Genomic DNA, 17,226 nt, shown 5'->3' on the forward strand with positions numbered 1-17,226 from the left:
GCACCCGCTCCTCTCCGTGACAGCCGCACTCCCTCGCCTGTCTCGGAACCCTTCCGGGGACACCCAGGTCTCCTGCAAGAGGAGAGACCCCAGCGGGGTGCACCTCCTCGGAGGGGACATGGCCGCCGTTTCCCTGTGGGGCATGGGTTTCCACGGGGCCGCCCCAGCCCCACGGCACCGTCCCGCGGTGGCCGGGGCGGCGGCGGCGGCGGGTGGCGCTGGGACGCCCCGCACCTCCCCGCGGTGCCGCCGCCCCGGTACCGCCGGGGCCGTGCCCGCCGCCGGGGCTGGGCGCGCCGGGCGCTGCGGGCGGGAGGGGGACGGGGCGTGCGCGCGTGTCTCCTGTGGAAATCCCGGAGCCTCCAGCTCCGCCCCGCGCGTGTCCGTGGGCCGGGGCCGGGGGGGGAGCAGCCCCGGCCGCCGCCCCGCCCCGCCATGCCGCAGCCGTAGGCAGCCCGCGGCCGCTCCCAGCCCTCGGCCTCCGCGGCCTCCGGGCGGCGCGGCGGCGGCGACGGGCCCGGCCCGGCCCGGCCCTGCCCGATGGGCAGCCTGCTGAGCGGGGTCAGCTTCAAGGAGCCCACCACGGTGGAGGACTGCGACTCCACCTGGGAGACCGACTCGGAGCCCGAGGCGGCGGAGCCCGGCGGGGAGCCGAGGCGGCAGGAGGGGGTGTGCACCGCCGCGGGAGGCGGGGAAGAGCCGGCCGAGCCGCCCGCCGCAGACTGCCGGCCTCCGGAGCCCCCGCCGCCCCCGTCCCCGCCGCCGGAGGAAGGCGAGCGGGCAGAGGCGGACGCCGCCGGCCCCGAGCAGGTACCGCCAGCGCCGGGCGCGGCCGTGCCGCGGCGGGCCGGGGGGGCAGGCGCGGGGCGGCGGGGCGGCGGGCACTGCGCGCTGGCGGCTGCGCCGTGCGGCGCCGGGCCGGGCCGGGCGCTCCTGCCGGTGCCCGGCCGCGCTCCCCGGCGCCGGAGAACAGGCGGAGCCGGGCCGGGCCGGGGCCGCCCCGCTCCGCTGCTCCCGCGGCGCTGGCGGGCCGGGGCGGCGCAGCGCGGCCGGGGGTGAGCGCGCCCTGCGGCTGGAGCGCGGGGGAGCCCCGGCGCCGCCGTGCCTGCTCTCGGGGTAAAACTGCGGCCTTGGGGCCGCTGTCAGCCCCGCTGCTGCCGTTTCTAGGGAAGGTGCTGCTTTCAATTACATGTAGTCTGCACTTGGCCTCTTAATGACACGGGCTAAAGGTCTGAGTGCTGGATTCGCGGCTCCGAGGTGAGGAATTTTCAGAGCAAGTTTCTGTCTTTTGGGAACCTTTGAAAATGCCGACCCCAAAGAAATACAGGGTTGCTTTGCCGCTAATTTTATTGGACTTCGAATTGAATGCGGGGTGGACCAGCTGGATCTGATTTTTAGCCTGTTGGCTGTATGACATTTATATTTGATTCAGAAACAGTGCGAAATTAAATAAGCATAAGTGTTCATCCCTCTTCTGCTGGATACACTGGTACCGATGCCCGGTAACTGAGCGTCAAGGCGTGTTGCTTTTTCAAGTAAGCATGTTTTTGGCCATAGGTACGGTCAAAGCTGGCCTTGCAATAGGAAAAACGAAAACAGCTGCTTGTTCATCATTAATGTGCTATTGACAAGCCACTGGATGGGCAGTGATACAGGCATTCGTCCAGTGCATTCACAGGGAACTTCCCTTTTTAGGCTTGACTTTAACCTGTTACATGCAAGGAGTAGAATGATTTTTTTCATTCTCATTTGGCCTTTGGTTTTAGTGTAGAGACTCGTTTTACAAGATTGAGGAATGCAAAACTCTTTTTGTTGCAGTAAGGTTAAAAGAAATTACAAAGAAAATAAAGTTGTCGATAGCAAGTTGAAGTCTCTGTAAACTAATACTTCATTCTCTTTGTTCTTCAATGCATGCAGCTTTTTCAAGTGTTCTCTGAAGTCAGTGGGATTATTTCCTTTGACCTTGATGAGCTCTGGTTGTTTCAGGTCACAGCTTCCAAACAGCTCGGGGCCAGTACGATTTCTTGTACATATGTGTTTTCCCTAAGCAGGATTTTGTTTTGGGGTTTAGTGGTTCTTCTTGCTAGGCTTTAAAATTAAGTTCGGAGAAACAAATAGTAGAAAATGGTTCAGGATAGTGTTAGAACTGCAGTTTGGCTTGTTCATGACTATTCATTTTCTTCCACAGGATGCAATGATAGCAATTTAGTCAATGTGCACATGACGAATAGTCTTTGCAAATAGTATGATTTCCTGTTTGAAATTAGTAGTATCTCTGCATCTTCATGTTCAGTTACTTATTTTGTCTTGTGCCATCACTTCCTAAGTTACTTTGAAGTTTTACATTTGGAAATTACAATCCACCTGTTGATTTAAATCAGATTCAGTCTCAGTGGAAGGGCATTTTGTAGTCTTGCATTTGTATTTTATTTTATTTTATTTTTTAATTTAGGTTTGAAGTGTGTGGTGTTAAGTATTCAGCAGGGAGATTTTCAGTGCTTGACCAAGCGGTAGGCAAATACGTGCGCTTGTGTTTGTTTACGTGCTGAAATCCATCATGAAAAATAATTATTTTACTATTACACAAATATGTAATTTGGTGGTTTTGTGTATGATTATCTACTTTCTAACTGTTTCAGAGTGGTGATGGAACTGAGCTGACAGCCAAGCCAAAGAGAAGCTTCTATGCAGCAAGAGATTTATACAAGTACCGACATCAGTATCCAGTAAGAACATTTTGTGGTTAAAATTGCCTTTTTGGTAGATGACAACACACAACCTAGATGTTCCTAAACATTTGTGGTATCTGATAAGTATAAGGAATGAATTAAAAAGCTGATGCAGAGGCCCAACGTATGCCACTGGGAGAGGAGTGAAACTAGCGCAACATCTTTTCATCCTAGGTGTAACTGCAAACACGGGAGATGTGTAAGCCTGGGAATGGTGGTAGGAGCCCAGAAACAGGCTTATGCCTTGAACATCAAAAAGGGTAGGCTACAGATTGTGGTCTTACTGTTATTTGTCACTCCAGTTCCTTGGGGCTGAAGTCAAGGTACTGCTGTGCTTGCTGCTCTCACCTCTGCCTTGGTAGGAGAAGGTACCAGCCAGAAGGAACTTGCAGATCCTTAAACTGAGTCTTTAAGGGCATGAGTAAAACTGTGGTTCCTAAAACTCTGAAATGTTTTCGTCCTCAAGTTATCAAAGAGCACAGTATCACTTTCTGGATACTCTTAATAGGATTTTGTAGGCTGATAATGTCCTATTTCCTTTTTTTTTAGCAGAACTTTAAAGATCTTCGATATCAAAATGACTTGTGCAATCTCCGCTTTTACAAAAATAAAATCCCATTTAAACCTGATGGTGAGTAATCTGTGGCAATAATAGTGATAATGAAAGAATGGTCACTAATAATAGTAACAAAGTGAAACTGTAGTGATAATTGTGGTGCTGACAAATTAAAGATGTATAGTTATATATTGTACAACTTGAAACGTTCCATGCTGGAGTAGCATGTTGTTAACCCAGGAGCAGGTTATGCTTAAACCAGTTAGCTTTTGCTCTCAAGAGGTGGTGCTTTTCTCATTCATTTTCAGCATAATGTTGTTACGGAACATTGTTTGTACCACTGTTTTACAGTAGTGGTGCTACCTTTTATTAAACAAAGTTGAAGTTGTTCCCCTGTGCTGCACAAGCTGTTCTGCTTGAATAGGAGCGGCAGGTATCAGGTTGTTATCCCTGGCACTATGTAAGGGAAAAAGAATGTGTTGTAACTACCTCATATGATATTATTATAATAACAATAATAAAATCAGTTCTCGAAGTCCCTAGTGGTTCTGGTAGTGGAGCAGGAACCTCATATGAAGTGTTCTGCACAAACACAGGATGAGCTGAAAGATGACAAGCCCTGCCCTAGATAGTTTTCAGTCAGAGTATGAGAGACAAGAGGGTAGCAAACAGATGGGGAAGCAGAAGGAGGCAATAAAACAGTCTTGGTTAGAGTGATAGACAGGAGTCTTGGCACGAGAGCTTAGCCATTAGCAAAAAAAAAAAATAATTTTGCAGGCCAAAAATAAGCTTTTGAGAGCTTTAAAAGAATCATGAGGAGGTTACTTTGAAGGTGTTTGCAAAAAGATCCTCTCAGCATGAGAGCAGCTTGGAAAGAAATACCGAAGTGCAGATTGGAGTACAGAAGTAAGACGTGGAGGCTGCCATTGAGGCATGATCCTGTCAGAGGCAGGACTAGTCTCACAGTAACAAGTGGGTTCTGATAAGGTAGGAAGAGACAGGTCACAAAAGGCTTTGAAAGTCGAAGGCGTACAGTTTTCGTTTGATGTTGCAGAAAAGGGCTTCACAATGGAACAATGCAAAGCAAAAAAAGAGGCAATATAAAATAGCTGTGGTCTAGAAACATGATCTTACCAGCACCATTCAGGGTCGATGTAAGCGTGACAAGGTGGCACTTTTCAAGGTCAGGAAAAAGGATGCTGAGATGCAAAATGTCAAAAGTTCTAATAGGAAGCTGGATAGGAAGGGGTGTTATACAGAAGGATGTAAAAGACGTACATATCGAAAGGTTGAAGATGAGAGCTGTTTATAGGCAAAATACATATCATAATACCCTCAGAAAGTGAGAAAACAAGTTGGGTTATGTGAAAGAAAGATAAGACCTCCTTTTAATCATCTTGAGTTGTATCTAGATACCCACAGGCAGATGCTGTGTTTTTAGCTTGACCGGAAGAGTTAGATCTGTGAATTACCAGTATAGAAGTAGCACATTCAGGAGACATTGCACAGAGAACATACACAGAAAGAAAGAGGGGGGCACTGAGGTCCACCTGAACCTCCCACGTTGGGAGGCATCTTATAAAGTGCAAAATGGAAGAGCAATTCAAGAGGATTAGCCATGAGAAGAGACAGTCGTGAAAGCTAGAGGAAGGCTTCCCTCCTAAAATTTGTAAAGAATAAAATTTCCATTTTTTTAGGAGAAAACCACAGTTGGTAGTGTCAGCAGTAACTGATAGACTGTGCAGGCTGAAGTGTTGGTAGCTGTGACCTCTGGTTGTGCAGAAGTTTTTCTTGAGAATGGGAAAGATTAGCCACCACCTTGACCTAAGTCTGTGTGTCTATGAGAGTGTACAGTAGGAGTCTTAAGCTACCATGTTAGGGACTAAACTTCTGGGGAATGTTAATAAAAAAACCAAAGACATTTCTAGTGCAATACTAGATCTGAAGCTTAATTCCGTGACCTACAGGTTTAGCTTGTGGTTCTGACTTAGAGCTGGCCTGTTTGTGTCTCTGCCCTGGAATTGAACAACGTGTTTTCCCATGCTTCAAATGTAGGTTGGATACAGTGCAGCGACGGCAGGAGATCCTCTTTGCAAGGTCGTTCTCCAGCCTTGCCTGCACTGGAAGCCACCATGTCCTTAGCAGCCCCTCTGGCTGCTTTCTCCATTTCTTGAAGAAAAGTACCAAATGAGTTCTCCTTTGTCATTGAGACCTAAGTGGAAATTTTCACTGCAGGGAGAGAGATCTCAGATGTATAATAGGAGACTATCTACCTGTGGCTTTGGGCTTTTTAGGCCGTTCGCAGACTATTTTACTTTAGGAGAAGCTGTGCGGTAGTGGTAAAACTGTTGGTTACAGAGTAGAAATAGGCTAACACTGAGAGTTCCTTCATGGGAAGGGACTGTACAGGTTTTGGAACAAGGAACATCCTGTTACATACTTTGTGCAGTGCCTGGACAAGTGCCCTGGCCCATGATTGAATTTCATGAGCATGGTCACAGTGTGAAGAGTAATTAATTTCCTTTCACATGTACTTTGTCCCCTTTTTCTATCACTGTGACTTTCCAAGAGGAACTGACTTAACTCAACAACTGGTTTGAGACCACTGAAAGCTGAAATTCTCATTTGTTGAGCGTGACCTGAGAACCGAAGGTCAAACTCATAGCAATGGCAGCAAGAATCTTGGCTACAGCTAACAGAGAAGGATTTTCCCAATCTTAATATTATTTGCAACTGGAGAGATTCCTGGAATGGGAGATTTCGTAATTTGTTGAGGCTTTTATTCCACTAAGAATATGTGTGTCTGTACACACATGTGTGCATGCATGTGGAGTTTTGTCATGTTAAAGCAGTGACAGATGATTCACCACACAATATTTTCTGTAAGTGGTTTGTTAATTACCAGTCAGTGTGATAAAGGCATCTACGACACGATAACTTTTGGGGAAGTATATTTTACAGACGTTATTGTCACATACCCTCTGCTGGTAAATAGCTCAGTATGTCATTTGGTTTTGTTTATACTGAAATTTGATAAATCTCTTATTTTTAATTAAGTTTTAGTAACTAAATTAATGTTGAATTAAAATGTGTTTGTTTATGGCTGTAATAGACCTTATTTCACATAGTATGTGAAATAGAATTAAAGTGTGTGTGCTATTATTATGTTAACGTGACATGTACTTTATGTAGCTGAATGCTGGTTTTGATGGCTACCTAACAGTTTCCAAATTACTTTTATGCAGGGGTTTATATTGAAGAGGTCCTAAATAAATGGAAAGGAGACTATGAAAAACTGGAGCATAACCACACTTACATACAGTGGTTGGTTGCTTATTACCTATTTCTGTTTCAAAGCATTAATTTGATGAAGTGTTCATATACTGTGAGCTGTAATGTGCTCTTTCTTTTAACAGGCTTTTCCCACTGAGAGAACAAGGTCTGAACTTCTATGCTAAAGAATTAACTACATATGAAATTGAGGTAATACAAATTGAACTCAATACAAACCATTATATTAATTTTGATACATAACTGTGTTTTGTTATGTAGAGTTGATTTATACAATGCAGAAGTACTTGCTTTAGTGCCACTTAGAATTTTGGATGTATTCTTTGTATATTAGGAATTCAAGAAAACAAAAGAAGCAATTAGAAGATTCCTTTTGGCATACAAAATGATGTTGGAGTTTTTTGGAATAAAACTAATTGATAAAACTGGAAACGTAGCACGAGCAGCAAACTGGCAAGAAAGATTTCAACATTTGAATGAGTAAGTAATGACATGCACTCCGCTCTTTAGAATTGCCATAGAATCTGTTTAGCCTTTTGTTTTCTAGAGAAAGGGAAGATATATTTTCCAAAGATTGCCAGGAGGAAGAGAAAAAGAAATAGTTAATGCCTGGTTTGTGTCTGTATATGTACATTCCTCCTTCTTCTTTGATTGTGCTTCTCACCCATTACCAGTCTAACTGATGTTGAGTTCCCTGAAAATACAACTTCAGATGGTGCTGAAAAAGATCAGCGTTCCAAAATTTGTTTATCAATGCTGAATGCATTTTCACCTGATCCCAAAGTGTTGCTTCTCAGATGGAAAGAATAAGTGGCTTATCTTTGAATTCACATTTCTTTTTGAGAAAAATAAAATTCTCCACACCTGTATGGAAGCTAAATAACAAGATTTCTCTCCCTCCTCAAAACATGAAATATTATATATTTAATGCTTTTTAACTGCAGTGCTTAACTGGAGAGGGTTAGACATATGTTAAGTCAAACTTTAGCCCAGCTTTCAGCAAATTACACTAGTTGCTTTTCATTGGCGTTTTGTGGTGCATAAGTTTGCACTGAATTTTGTCCCATGCAGATGAGTTGTATCAAAATCTCTTTTCAGATCTTGTGATTACTTTCCTAATACCTCTGACCTTAGAGCTGAAGATCATTGTCTTGCAGTATTTTGTTCTCCCAGCCTAATGAAAGCTTGTAGGTAGAATTGCTGATGGATAATTTTTGGTGAATAATGGGAGTAATTTGTTCATTTTACTGAAATGTTGTATGAGTGTGGGCTCAGACTCAGGCCACAGATAAAACAGCGTTTCAGGAAGACCAAATGTTACGCGCTGCACATTTTTACACTGTAATTCCTGTAATACCAGTGAGTAGCTACCCAGTTTTAAGTCAGGAATTGGGACTCTTTTTACCTAATCTTAGCCATCTAAAACTGAGTCATTTAAGTTGTACTGTTTACTTGGGCATATTTATGAGGGAGAGAGCTCTTCACAAGCACTTCCAGAAGATAGTTTGTTCCATTTATCTTAAGACAGTGGGACTTGCTCTCCAGAGGTACCTGTTTTTGTCCCAGGACTGACTGGGAGAAGTGCAGGTAGCTAGTCTAGCCTAGAGACCCAGCTTTTAAATAGTGCAATGAATCCTGTTCTGTAGCTGCAATACACTACAAAACCCATATTTTATAAAGCGACTGGGTCTTCTCCTCAGAAAGAATACATATAGCAGAAGGAATCAAAATCAATACACGCTTTGATTTTACCTTTTTTTTTTAGCCCGTTGCCTCAGTGCATTTTACAGACACTATTTTCACTCACAACATCCTAGCAAAGGAGGTGCTAGCAAGCTTCAGCAGCTGTGAGAAGTTAAAAGTACAAGAAGTCTGAAGTACACACCTGGAGTGATAAAAAGGAGTGAGGAATTGCAGTTCCAGTTCTGTATCTATAAGGTGTTTCTTTTTCTGATTCAATGGATTTTTTTCACCCTTTTCTTCCAAAGGTCTCAACACAACTACCTGAGAATCACTCGAATTCTGAAAAGTCTTGGTGAGCTTGGATATGAGAGTTTCAAATCTCCCCTGGTAAAATTTATTCTCCATGAAGCTCTTGTGGAAGATACCATTCCCAACATTAAGCAAAGTGCTCTAGAATATTTTGTGTACACTATCAGAGACCGAAGAGAAAGGAGGAAACTCCTGAGATTTGCCCAGCAACATTATACACCCTCAGAGCATTTTATCTGGGGACCCCCAAGAAAACAGAAGTCAGAGGGAAGCAAAACAAATAAAAAGCCAGCATCTCCAATTTCTATTCACAATATTACAAAACACAAGAAACCAAAAGAGCCTAAGAATACACTGGCAAGTGGAAGCTCAGTTGGTAAAACAACTGAAGAAAGAAAGGTAGAACTCACTAAAAACAGGGAAGAAAATGACCAAGATGAACAAGAAATGAACTGTGATGCTGTTAGGCAGAACAACAGTGAAAAGAACAGTGATACTGACACCGGTCAGCTTTCAAAATCAGAGGAAATTCATGATACTTCAGACAGAAAGGTGGATGCTTCTCATTCCAAAAGAGATGATGAAAACCTGAACAATGACTGTGGAAATCACACAGGCACTATAGAGAAGGATTTATGTGACACTGAAAATTCTTCAAATAACATGTCATCAGATCTACAAGATAACCCTGATAAGGATACACTTTTAGGGGGGACCACCACAAAAAACAAGGATGAGCTCAAATCATGAGTCTGAGGTTAGAAGTCATTATGTTTCATATTGAATTAAGCAAATTATTCATTGCTCCTTCATTTTGGGTGAAATTTCCATCTAGTGTAGAATAAAATGTTCATGACACTATGCTTATTGCAAATGCATCAGATTAGGCTTCATTTAGGTTGATTAATTTTATTTTTTTCAACCTCAGCTTATCAGCAGTCAGCCAGGTGTGGCTTTCTAAAACAATCGTGTATATTCAAAGCTAAGAAATTCATTATCTTTCCCAGACAGATTGCATAGAAAAGCTTATCTATTTTTTTTCCCATTAAATTCATCCAGTATTTAGAAAAAAAAAAAAAGTGTGACTTACTAGAAGCCTTGGAACATCAGAATTTTTAAGTTTCTTTTAATGTACTTTGTGTTGATTTCCTTTTATGAAACAACTAGAAATTATTCCAAGAGCAGAGTTTTCTCCCTAGTGGCTATGTTTTTTTAGGAACTACGTTCATGTTTAATGGCAATATTTGCACAGCATCTTTTACCTTAGATTAGCGTCCTTGTCGAAGACACTTAGGAACAGATATCAACGTGTCCTATGCAGCTGGGTATCATTGCACATTGAATAAAAGTTTAACTTACAATGAAACTGTATCCACAGCTTTTGGGTACAAGGGAAGTTGCACTTTAGACTACTTTTAGTCCCTTTAGTTCTCTCTTTCTTGACTCAGTTGTTACTACTACTAACTTGAGGGGAGGGATCTGTGTGATCACTCAGATTTGGTCTCAGTGTGAAAGCTCTCTGTTGATCAGCTGCAATCAAACAACTCCTCCAGCAGGGTTCAGCACCTGGAAAGCCTCGGGACAGCTGAAAAGCAGTGTCTTCATCACAAAGTACCAAAGTCATCAGAGAAAATGTCACTGGGCCTGTCCGGCAGGATCTTCTGAACCCCCTGTTGCTGGTCTGGGAGAGAAAGGCAGTTCTGATGCTTCCTTCCAGCTGTTTCCTCTCTTTGCTCTTTATCAGAGGTCTTTCATGCTTTAATGTTATTTTGTTCATCAGCTGAAACCTGAGGCAGGCCAGTCTGTGGCCTGGCTGGAGCCCAGCAGGTAAGCATTTGCCAATTAAGATCTTCCCCAACTTTCTTCACTGAAGGACTGCCTGCTTTCCCCAGTTAGCCTCTTCTGACTTCATGCCATTCAGTCAAACAAGATAGTACCCAGAAAGTTAATTGTGTAGAATATGAATTAAAAAATAATGCAGGTAGAACTCATGCTTTCTATAGTCGTCAAATAGTCTAAAACTTCTGTATGTATTTTCTATTTAAAGTGTATATATTATCCACTGCCTTTAATGTATTTTTGATTAAATGTTATGAGGCAAGTGGCTGACTACAGTTTGAGTGTCAGAGTGCTACAGGACTTTATCCAAGTCTTATAACTCAAAATGACAAAGTCTTCAGGGGTTTCAGAGCACAGACAATATGTCTTGTATTTTTCTGTTTCACTAATTCCCATCATGGCAATGCATTGTACATTGCTTTTCCTAGGTAGCACTCTTTCTTGGGATCAAATAGAGTGGCAGTTGGAGATCTTGGTACCCGTGGACAAAGATTAGGCTCTTTCCATCCTAAAGAGGCAGGGAAGAGGGAAGAGGTTTCCCTCCTTCTCCTGTTCTGACTTGTAAGGAAAGGAACAAGTGGATTTTTTTAAGGGTAACCCAGATGGCTGAAGGAGGCTTTAAGTCTGCCTGAGCAGAAATGCCCCAGAGAATTCCTCCTGCAGACACCACCTCTTTAAAGCTGGAGTAGTGCTGAGAAGCCTTTCACAATACCCTGGACTTGAACTCTGATCCCCTTGTTCATGTTTGCCTCTGACCTTTAGAAGGTGACAGGAAATGCTGAGATAAAATTGGTCCGTGCAGTGAAGGATGCTGACTCCACACGTACACACAGGGAGGACAACTTTATGTTCAGCCTATGACGTTTTAATTCTTGAGTGCCTAATCATGCCAACCTCATAGCGTTTTTACATAGTAATTTCTTTAATGGCGTAGCGTAAATTTATACCCCATGTATAAGGAACATAACTATAAGATACGTAGTTATAGAGAGACTTCAGTCTATGGACTTTGGCGTTAAGGTTAAACACTTAAAAAAAAAAAAAAAAAGTAATGCATAGTGTTCAAGTGAAATAAGGGATGCTGCGGATGTTGTTATATTTATACTGTAGTTTGAACATGAATGACCTTGGGTGATATTTCATCTTTTGTCTACTGAACAACAACAACAAAAAAAGAGAAATCTTGCTCTAATTTTAAACCAGAAAGCTCTTGGGATGTGCATCCAAGGGATTTCCCTGCAGTATGGTATTCTGTTATTATGTCAGAACTTTCACCTATACATGCTTGCTGGTTCTCCAGTCATAATGAAGTACTTAATGTACTTTTAATCTGGCAGGACTCCCTGCATTAAGGGCCTAGTATATCTGAAAATACAGTCAAAAACTTTGGGACTCATGTCCTTATTACATCTGCATTATTATATTTTAATTTATTTTAAATCCACAACTCAGTATATTTCTGTCAATTTTCATAGAAGTGAGAAGAGCAGTGGCATACCAGTTGCCTACAAAGAACTATGGGGATTAGATAAGTGAGGGGTTTTTGTGTCAGGTGAGCTCCTGCACCCCGAAATCTTTGTTTTACAGCTTTATCAACAGAATTACTCCCATGGGACACTTCAGCTTTAACTAACAAATTATGCTCTATGTAAAATGTAACAGTTTACCACTCTGTTCATGGGGGAGTTGTTTCTTCTGATTTTGCAATTCTTTAAAAGAAGGATTCATTACAGGGCAGTCTTACAACGTAGCACCCCATTGAGATTTGTGAGGATCAAGTGGGTCTACTGTATGCATTTTATCACGGAATCATAGCCCTGGCAACCCCGTGCTTGAAGGTTCCGAGTATTGGCTTTCAGGTTTACAGTACAATCTATGTTGAAATGATTGTATTCTCATAAATGCCAGTACGTAGTTATTTACTCATTACTTCAGGAACTGAGGATGTGCAAAGAAAGTCAGGACATTTGCTCACTGTTAGACTTGCTTTTGTTTTACTCTACACACACTTAAGTGTTCGGGGGTTTCTGCGTTCTTACCGCAATAAAGGGATTTGGCCCAGCGTTTTACTGGAATCTGAGCTAATAACTTATTAATTGAACAGAACCTCCCATACAGGGGTTAATTCCTAGTAAGTACATCTGAGTAGCCTCTGGTACTGTTAAGTGGGAGTAGTGCGTATATGCACACACCTGTGAATTTGATACCGAGTATCCTATGTTGAGAGGATATGAATGCACAACTTGGCAGAATGTTACTGAGTGCACACACCTCGGTGAAGGCAATCATACAAGTCATGCAAAAGTGCAGCAGTTTCAGATGAGCTACAGCTCTGTGCCCTGCTGTCCAGGACATAGCTGTGCCTCTGTGCCCGATACTGTGTTGGCGTAGAGCCTGAAAGCTTAGGTACATGAGGTGTGCACCACAGATCATTCAGGTAAGAAGAGCAGTTACGTGTGTGCACATACCTAGGAGCAGAACTGAGTCCTTGGTGTCCATATTGCTTGTATTTAAAGGCATAATCCTGAAGGATTATGATAATAAAAATATTTGCAGTAAACCTTTGAGAGCTGCTCCCTGGCTTGGTCAGCTCCTCAGTTTCCTGCTCTAAGATTGCAGCAGTCTGATGTGTTAGGTATTTGTATAATCGTAGTTTGTATTTCATGTAACCTAGTGTGTAAGCCTCCTTGAATTATTCCAGGATAATTCTAATAATCTGCAGTTGCATATACCTATGCTATAACCAGAAAGTTTACAGACCTTGGAAGCTTTGTGTAATATTGATGGATGATCTAGTAAGGTAAGTCAGGGGAGATTTACTACATTTAAATGGAAAACAGCTGTAGTTTGTTTTTAAATTAAATTTATATTTCTATGTTTAATTTATTTTTTTTTGCACTTTTCCTGACAGTTGTGATGGTATTGATTACAAATTATAGTAAGTTATGTATGCTTAAGTGAAAAATGTAATTCTTACTGTGCCATAATTGTAGGTAACATATCTTATTGAATTTCCTTGACAAAAGCTGTATTTATAAACAAGATGCAAGTATGTGAAGTAAATTTTGCCATTGAAAGTGTAAGAATATCATGCTAATGATATACATTGTCCCAAGAACTACCAGTGTGGATCAGAACCAAAAAAGTTTCTAGGCTTGTGGCTCCAGCAGTGGCTACCAACAGGTGGTGTGAAACAAAGAACAGATAAGGTGACCCCATTTTTCTCCAGGAATTTTTCCATTTTTGAAGTCGTGGTTTCTTTCAGCCTCTACAATCCCTTGTGGCTGTGAGTTCCATGTGTTAATTATGTTTTGTGTGGAAAAACTACTCTCTTGTTTGTCTCAGATCTTTTATTCAAGAATTGTTAGTGCATTTGAACACAGTTACTAACAGTACCATAGGATGAACAGTAATCCACTTCAAGAGACTTTTTAAAAGCTGTGGGAGATTCTAATGATAAAATACCTGCTTAGGCAGAAAATGCCCTGTGTTTTTGTCCTTAGGCAGATGTCTGCTTAGACAGAAAGCTTGTCTTATGTTGATGACAATATTATCTTACTTATCCCATCTGGATAAATATTTACACATAAAATCCTTTTGTATGAAGTATTAAAAGTCACATTCCAACTGCAGAACAGATTGATTTATTTATTTATTCTCTGTCAGTGTAAAAAGCAAGATCAGTCAAAGGCAAAACCTATTCCTAGCCCACATCTAGTGAGGAACCTCTGGGTTTGGATACACCAGCATCAATGTGCGTAATGTTGTGATCATGTAGAAGATGGAAGTACTATCTGAGGATTGCTGAGAACCATACTTCTCAGTCCACATTTTGCTAACTTATTTTGATACGTGTCCCCAGTTCCAGTTGCAACTGGAGTAACTGCTCAAAAGGTGTTTTTGATGGCCATCTGAGCCTGAAAATGAAGAATGTGTCAAAAAGGCTTCAAGTATGGGCAACCCACACACCATTCACATCATGGTCAACAGCATAGATTCACTACTAATAGATACTTAGATGCAGTTCAAGAGGAATGTAAATTGTGTCTCTGTAATACCTCTGTGCTCTGTATTGCCTATGAACTATTTGTTTTCCTGAAAGCTTTGTTCCTTTTTAGAGCACACATTCTTAAGTATTCTTACTTAAGACCATTGGGGAAAGCAAGAGTTTATTTTAAAGAATATATTTAATACATGCTATACCTAATGGACTCCTAAAATATAGTTCAAAAGCTATAGAGATCAATTAAATAGGTACCTCCTGTGGCTTTACACTTATAATCACCTTTGTATTTATTTTCAAAAGCATTAAGCTGTTTGCTATAAAATAACAAATGTGAGAATTGGCAAATTGTTCTGAAAGAAATCTCCTACTTAGAAACTTGGCACTCTAATTCTACCACGCTTACAAGTCAAGTGGCATATTCATCAATTAAAGTTAATTGTGAAATATACTGAATGTATTTAGTACTGTGGCTAACTATGTGAAAATTATTGTTTTGCAGTAAAAAAAAGGTTATGGCACTTATTTTTGGGATCTGCTGAAGCATGTTTGCAAATCATTGTTTGCTCTTTTTTCTGTGTTTTAACCTATTCCATGGTTGTTTGCCCTTTATGCAGTTTGAGTTCAGCAACAGATGATTAGGTATAGTTTTGCACTGATAAAACTTGGAAATATTGTAGACTTCATTGTTAAAATGTATTCTAAGAAAAAAAATGCAGTAAAAAGAAAAAAACCAAACCCCAATCATTTTTACTTGCAAAATGGAACAGCTACATGTCAGTTTTTATGAATGATCCTGCTCTCTTCTCTGTATTCCTTTGCAGTGTTTAATTACAGAATGCTGTGCATGTTTGGTAGTACCAATACCATATGTATGTGGTAGGAGTGGTAACCAGTTTCTGGATTTGTAATGCACTATAAAGATATATTTTATATTTCTGTAACTGTATGGCAGTGTTATGCCAAAAAATTGTATAAACATAAAAAGCAATAGTTTATGTTGCTTACTGCTATATTTTAAATTGTTTGTAAAATTAAATACTTGGATTTCCTTTCAGGTAAATATATTTTTTAATAACAGCAGCCAAAAACTCTAAGCTAATAAAGCTTCTTCATTTAGCAGCTTTATTTTAGCAACATGTACAAATATTGTGAAGCTCTAATAATGTGTAATTGCTGTTCAGCGCTTGTTTGTATAGTCTTCTGTAAATGTATTAACACTTAAAAGTAGGGCATTAAAGGCTCTGGTCCTCCTTTTTTGTTGTCAATGGCAAAACCACCACGGATAGCTGAGGAACAAGGGAAGGCCCAGAGTGAGCTTTACTAAAAGTTCGGTGTCTTTATTTTTTAATTTAAAATATATATACTATGAAAAGACTGGTGCCATTAAAGGGTAAAATATCCATTATGACTGTGCAAGCAGAAACCTTCTTGAGCGGTGCCAGCACCTGGCTACTACTGCTTAAACTTAGCAGGGAAACATTTAACCTGCTGGTTGTATTTATCTTGTGCTGCAGCTTAGAACTGGATGGCTTCAGCTCCTTTTCCTCTCAGTTCTGCAGTAAGCTGTTACTCACGTGGTGGGACTGCAGATTTGTGTAGCTCTACATAGGACCCAACACGTTTGGAGAGGGTTTCGTATGCTCACACATTTCTTCTCAGAGCAAGGAGAAGCAGGAGGGCTTCATATGAGGTCTGTGCTTGGCGTTAACGTGGCTGTGGTAACTAACTTCCATGTCGTCAGGCCACCCAGGGATGGAGTTAAACTGGTAGGCAGTAACACAATGTGTCAGTGTGTTGGTTTCCCCAGAAAATTCAGTTGCAGCTTCCTGAGGCAACTGTGATGGTTCGTCTTCTTGTTGACAAAGACTGGCTGCAAGGCTGTTACACTCTTCTACCCTTGGAGTATAAACTTCACAACTGAAGGGCTATGGCCTGCATGGGGATGCTTAGTTACGTTACTGGCTGTTGTACCAGCAACTCCAGACTTTTTCATGTCTGCAGTAAAAACGTTGTTCCTGTGTGAGCACGGGCCCTCGTGGGTGCCAGAGCCACTTCTGAAGGGTCTTCTTGGGGCTGATTGCAAGGGTAAGAGCATAAACTGATATCCCAAATCTAACTGGCCCTAGTTAATTAAGACAAACGAGCTTCTGGAGGAGGTGCAACAAGGGGGTGATGGGCCCAGCACCCTGCGCCTTGCCTGCTGCCTCCCCCAGCCAAAGGGGCAGGCACCCACTTGGGAATGCAGCAATATGCCGTCTGTCCGTGCCTTTGAGACCGTACGGGAGCCAACTGCGCTGTCCCCACCGTCACAAAAATATGATGGTGAAGGGAAATACATGCTCATCTCTCAAGGCATGCATTCCCCTACTTTGCTTTATTTTGGGGGTATAGAATCCAGGAAATTTTCAACTGGCTGGGTGACAGTGGGCACAGAGCATGCTTCAGCACTGATGGGAAGAGCATACGGTGAGGAAGGACTGAGATGACAGTGCTTGTGTTTGTGCAAGGAGAATTGGGAAGCACTTTTATTATGCATAGAGCAGTGGCAGAGATGGCTGGAATAAATATAAACTACCTCTGTTGTTTAGGGAATTAAACTGCAAGGTTTTGTTTTGATTTTGTTGTTTTGCTGAAATATTTTTCTAACAGAGCTGTGCCATAAAACTGGGATGAGAATATTTTATTTTGATATACGTGGATGATCTTGAGCTAGACCTAAAATGTTTATAACGATCACATTAATTGCAAAATGTGATTTAGCTAGCAAAACCTGGGAATACTCTTCTTGAAATTACATTTTAATGGATTTATTT

At 41.8% G+C, this 17,226-nt stretch overlaps 1 protein-coding gene across 2 annotated transcripts; it reads left to right on the forward strand.

The window, feature by feature from the left end:
• The first annotated feature begins 270 nt into the window (after positions 1–270).
• OGFRL1 (opioid growth factor receptor like 1) lies at positions 271–15,663 on the forward strand. Of its 2 annotated transcripts, none has more exons than XM_080388772.1 (7): positions 271–810; positions 2,640–2,726; positions 3,282–3,360; positions 6,531–6,609; positions 6,702–6,768; positions 6,911–7,056; positions 8,565–15,663. In XM_080388772.1, the coding sequence occupies exons 1-7, from the start codon at positions 541–543 to the stop codon at positions 9,316–9,318; spliced, it is 1,482 nt and encodes a 493-aa protein (XP_080244898.1). In that variant the 5' UTR covers positions 271–540; the 3' UTR covers positions 9,319–15,663. The 2 variants fall into 2 exon arrangements, with proteins under 2 accessions (XP_080244898.1, XP_080244897.1); XM_080388771.1 differs by having other exon boundaries at positions 273–810; positions 3,279–3,360.
• The last annotated feature ends 1,563 nt before the right edge of the window (positions 15,664–17,226 follow it).

The sequence above is a fragment of the Falco punctatus genome (genome assembly GCF_963210335.1).
Source record: "Falco punctatus genome assembly, chromosome: 5".
NCBI classification, from domain to species: Eukaryota; Metazoa; Chordata; class Aves; order Falconiformes; family Falconidae; genus Falco; species Falco punctatus.

Excerpts from the sequence above, each read along its gene's own strand:
- OGFRL1 (XM_080388771.1), top strand. The coding sequence starts at position 541 with ATGGGCAGCCTGCTGAGCGGGGTCAGCTTCAAGGAGCCCACCACGGTG. Across the intron at positions 2,727-3,278 it reads AGTACCGACATCAGTATCCA|CAGAACTTTAAAGATCTTCG; the intron begins GTAAGAACATTT and ends CTTTTTTTTTAG. Across the intron at positions 3,361-6,530 it reads AATCCCATTTAAACCTGATG|GGGTTTATATTGAAGAGGTC; the intron begins GTGAGTAATCTG and ends ACTTTTATGCAG.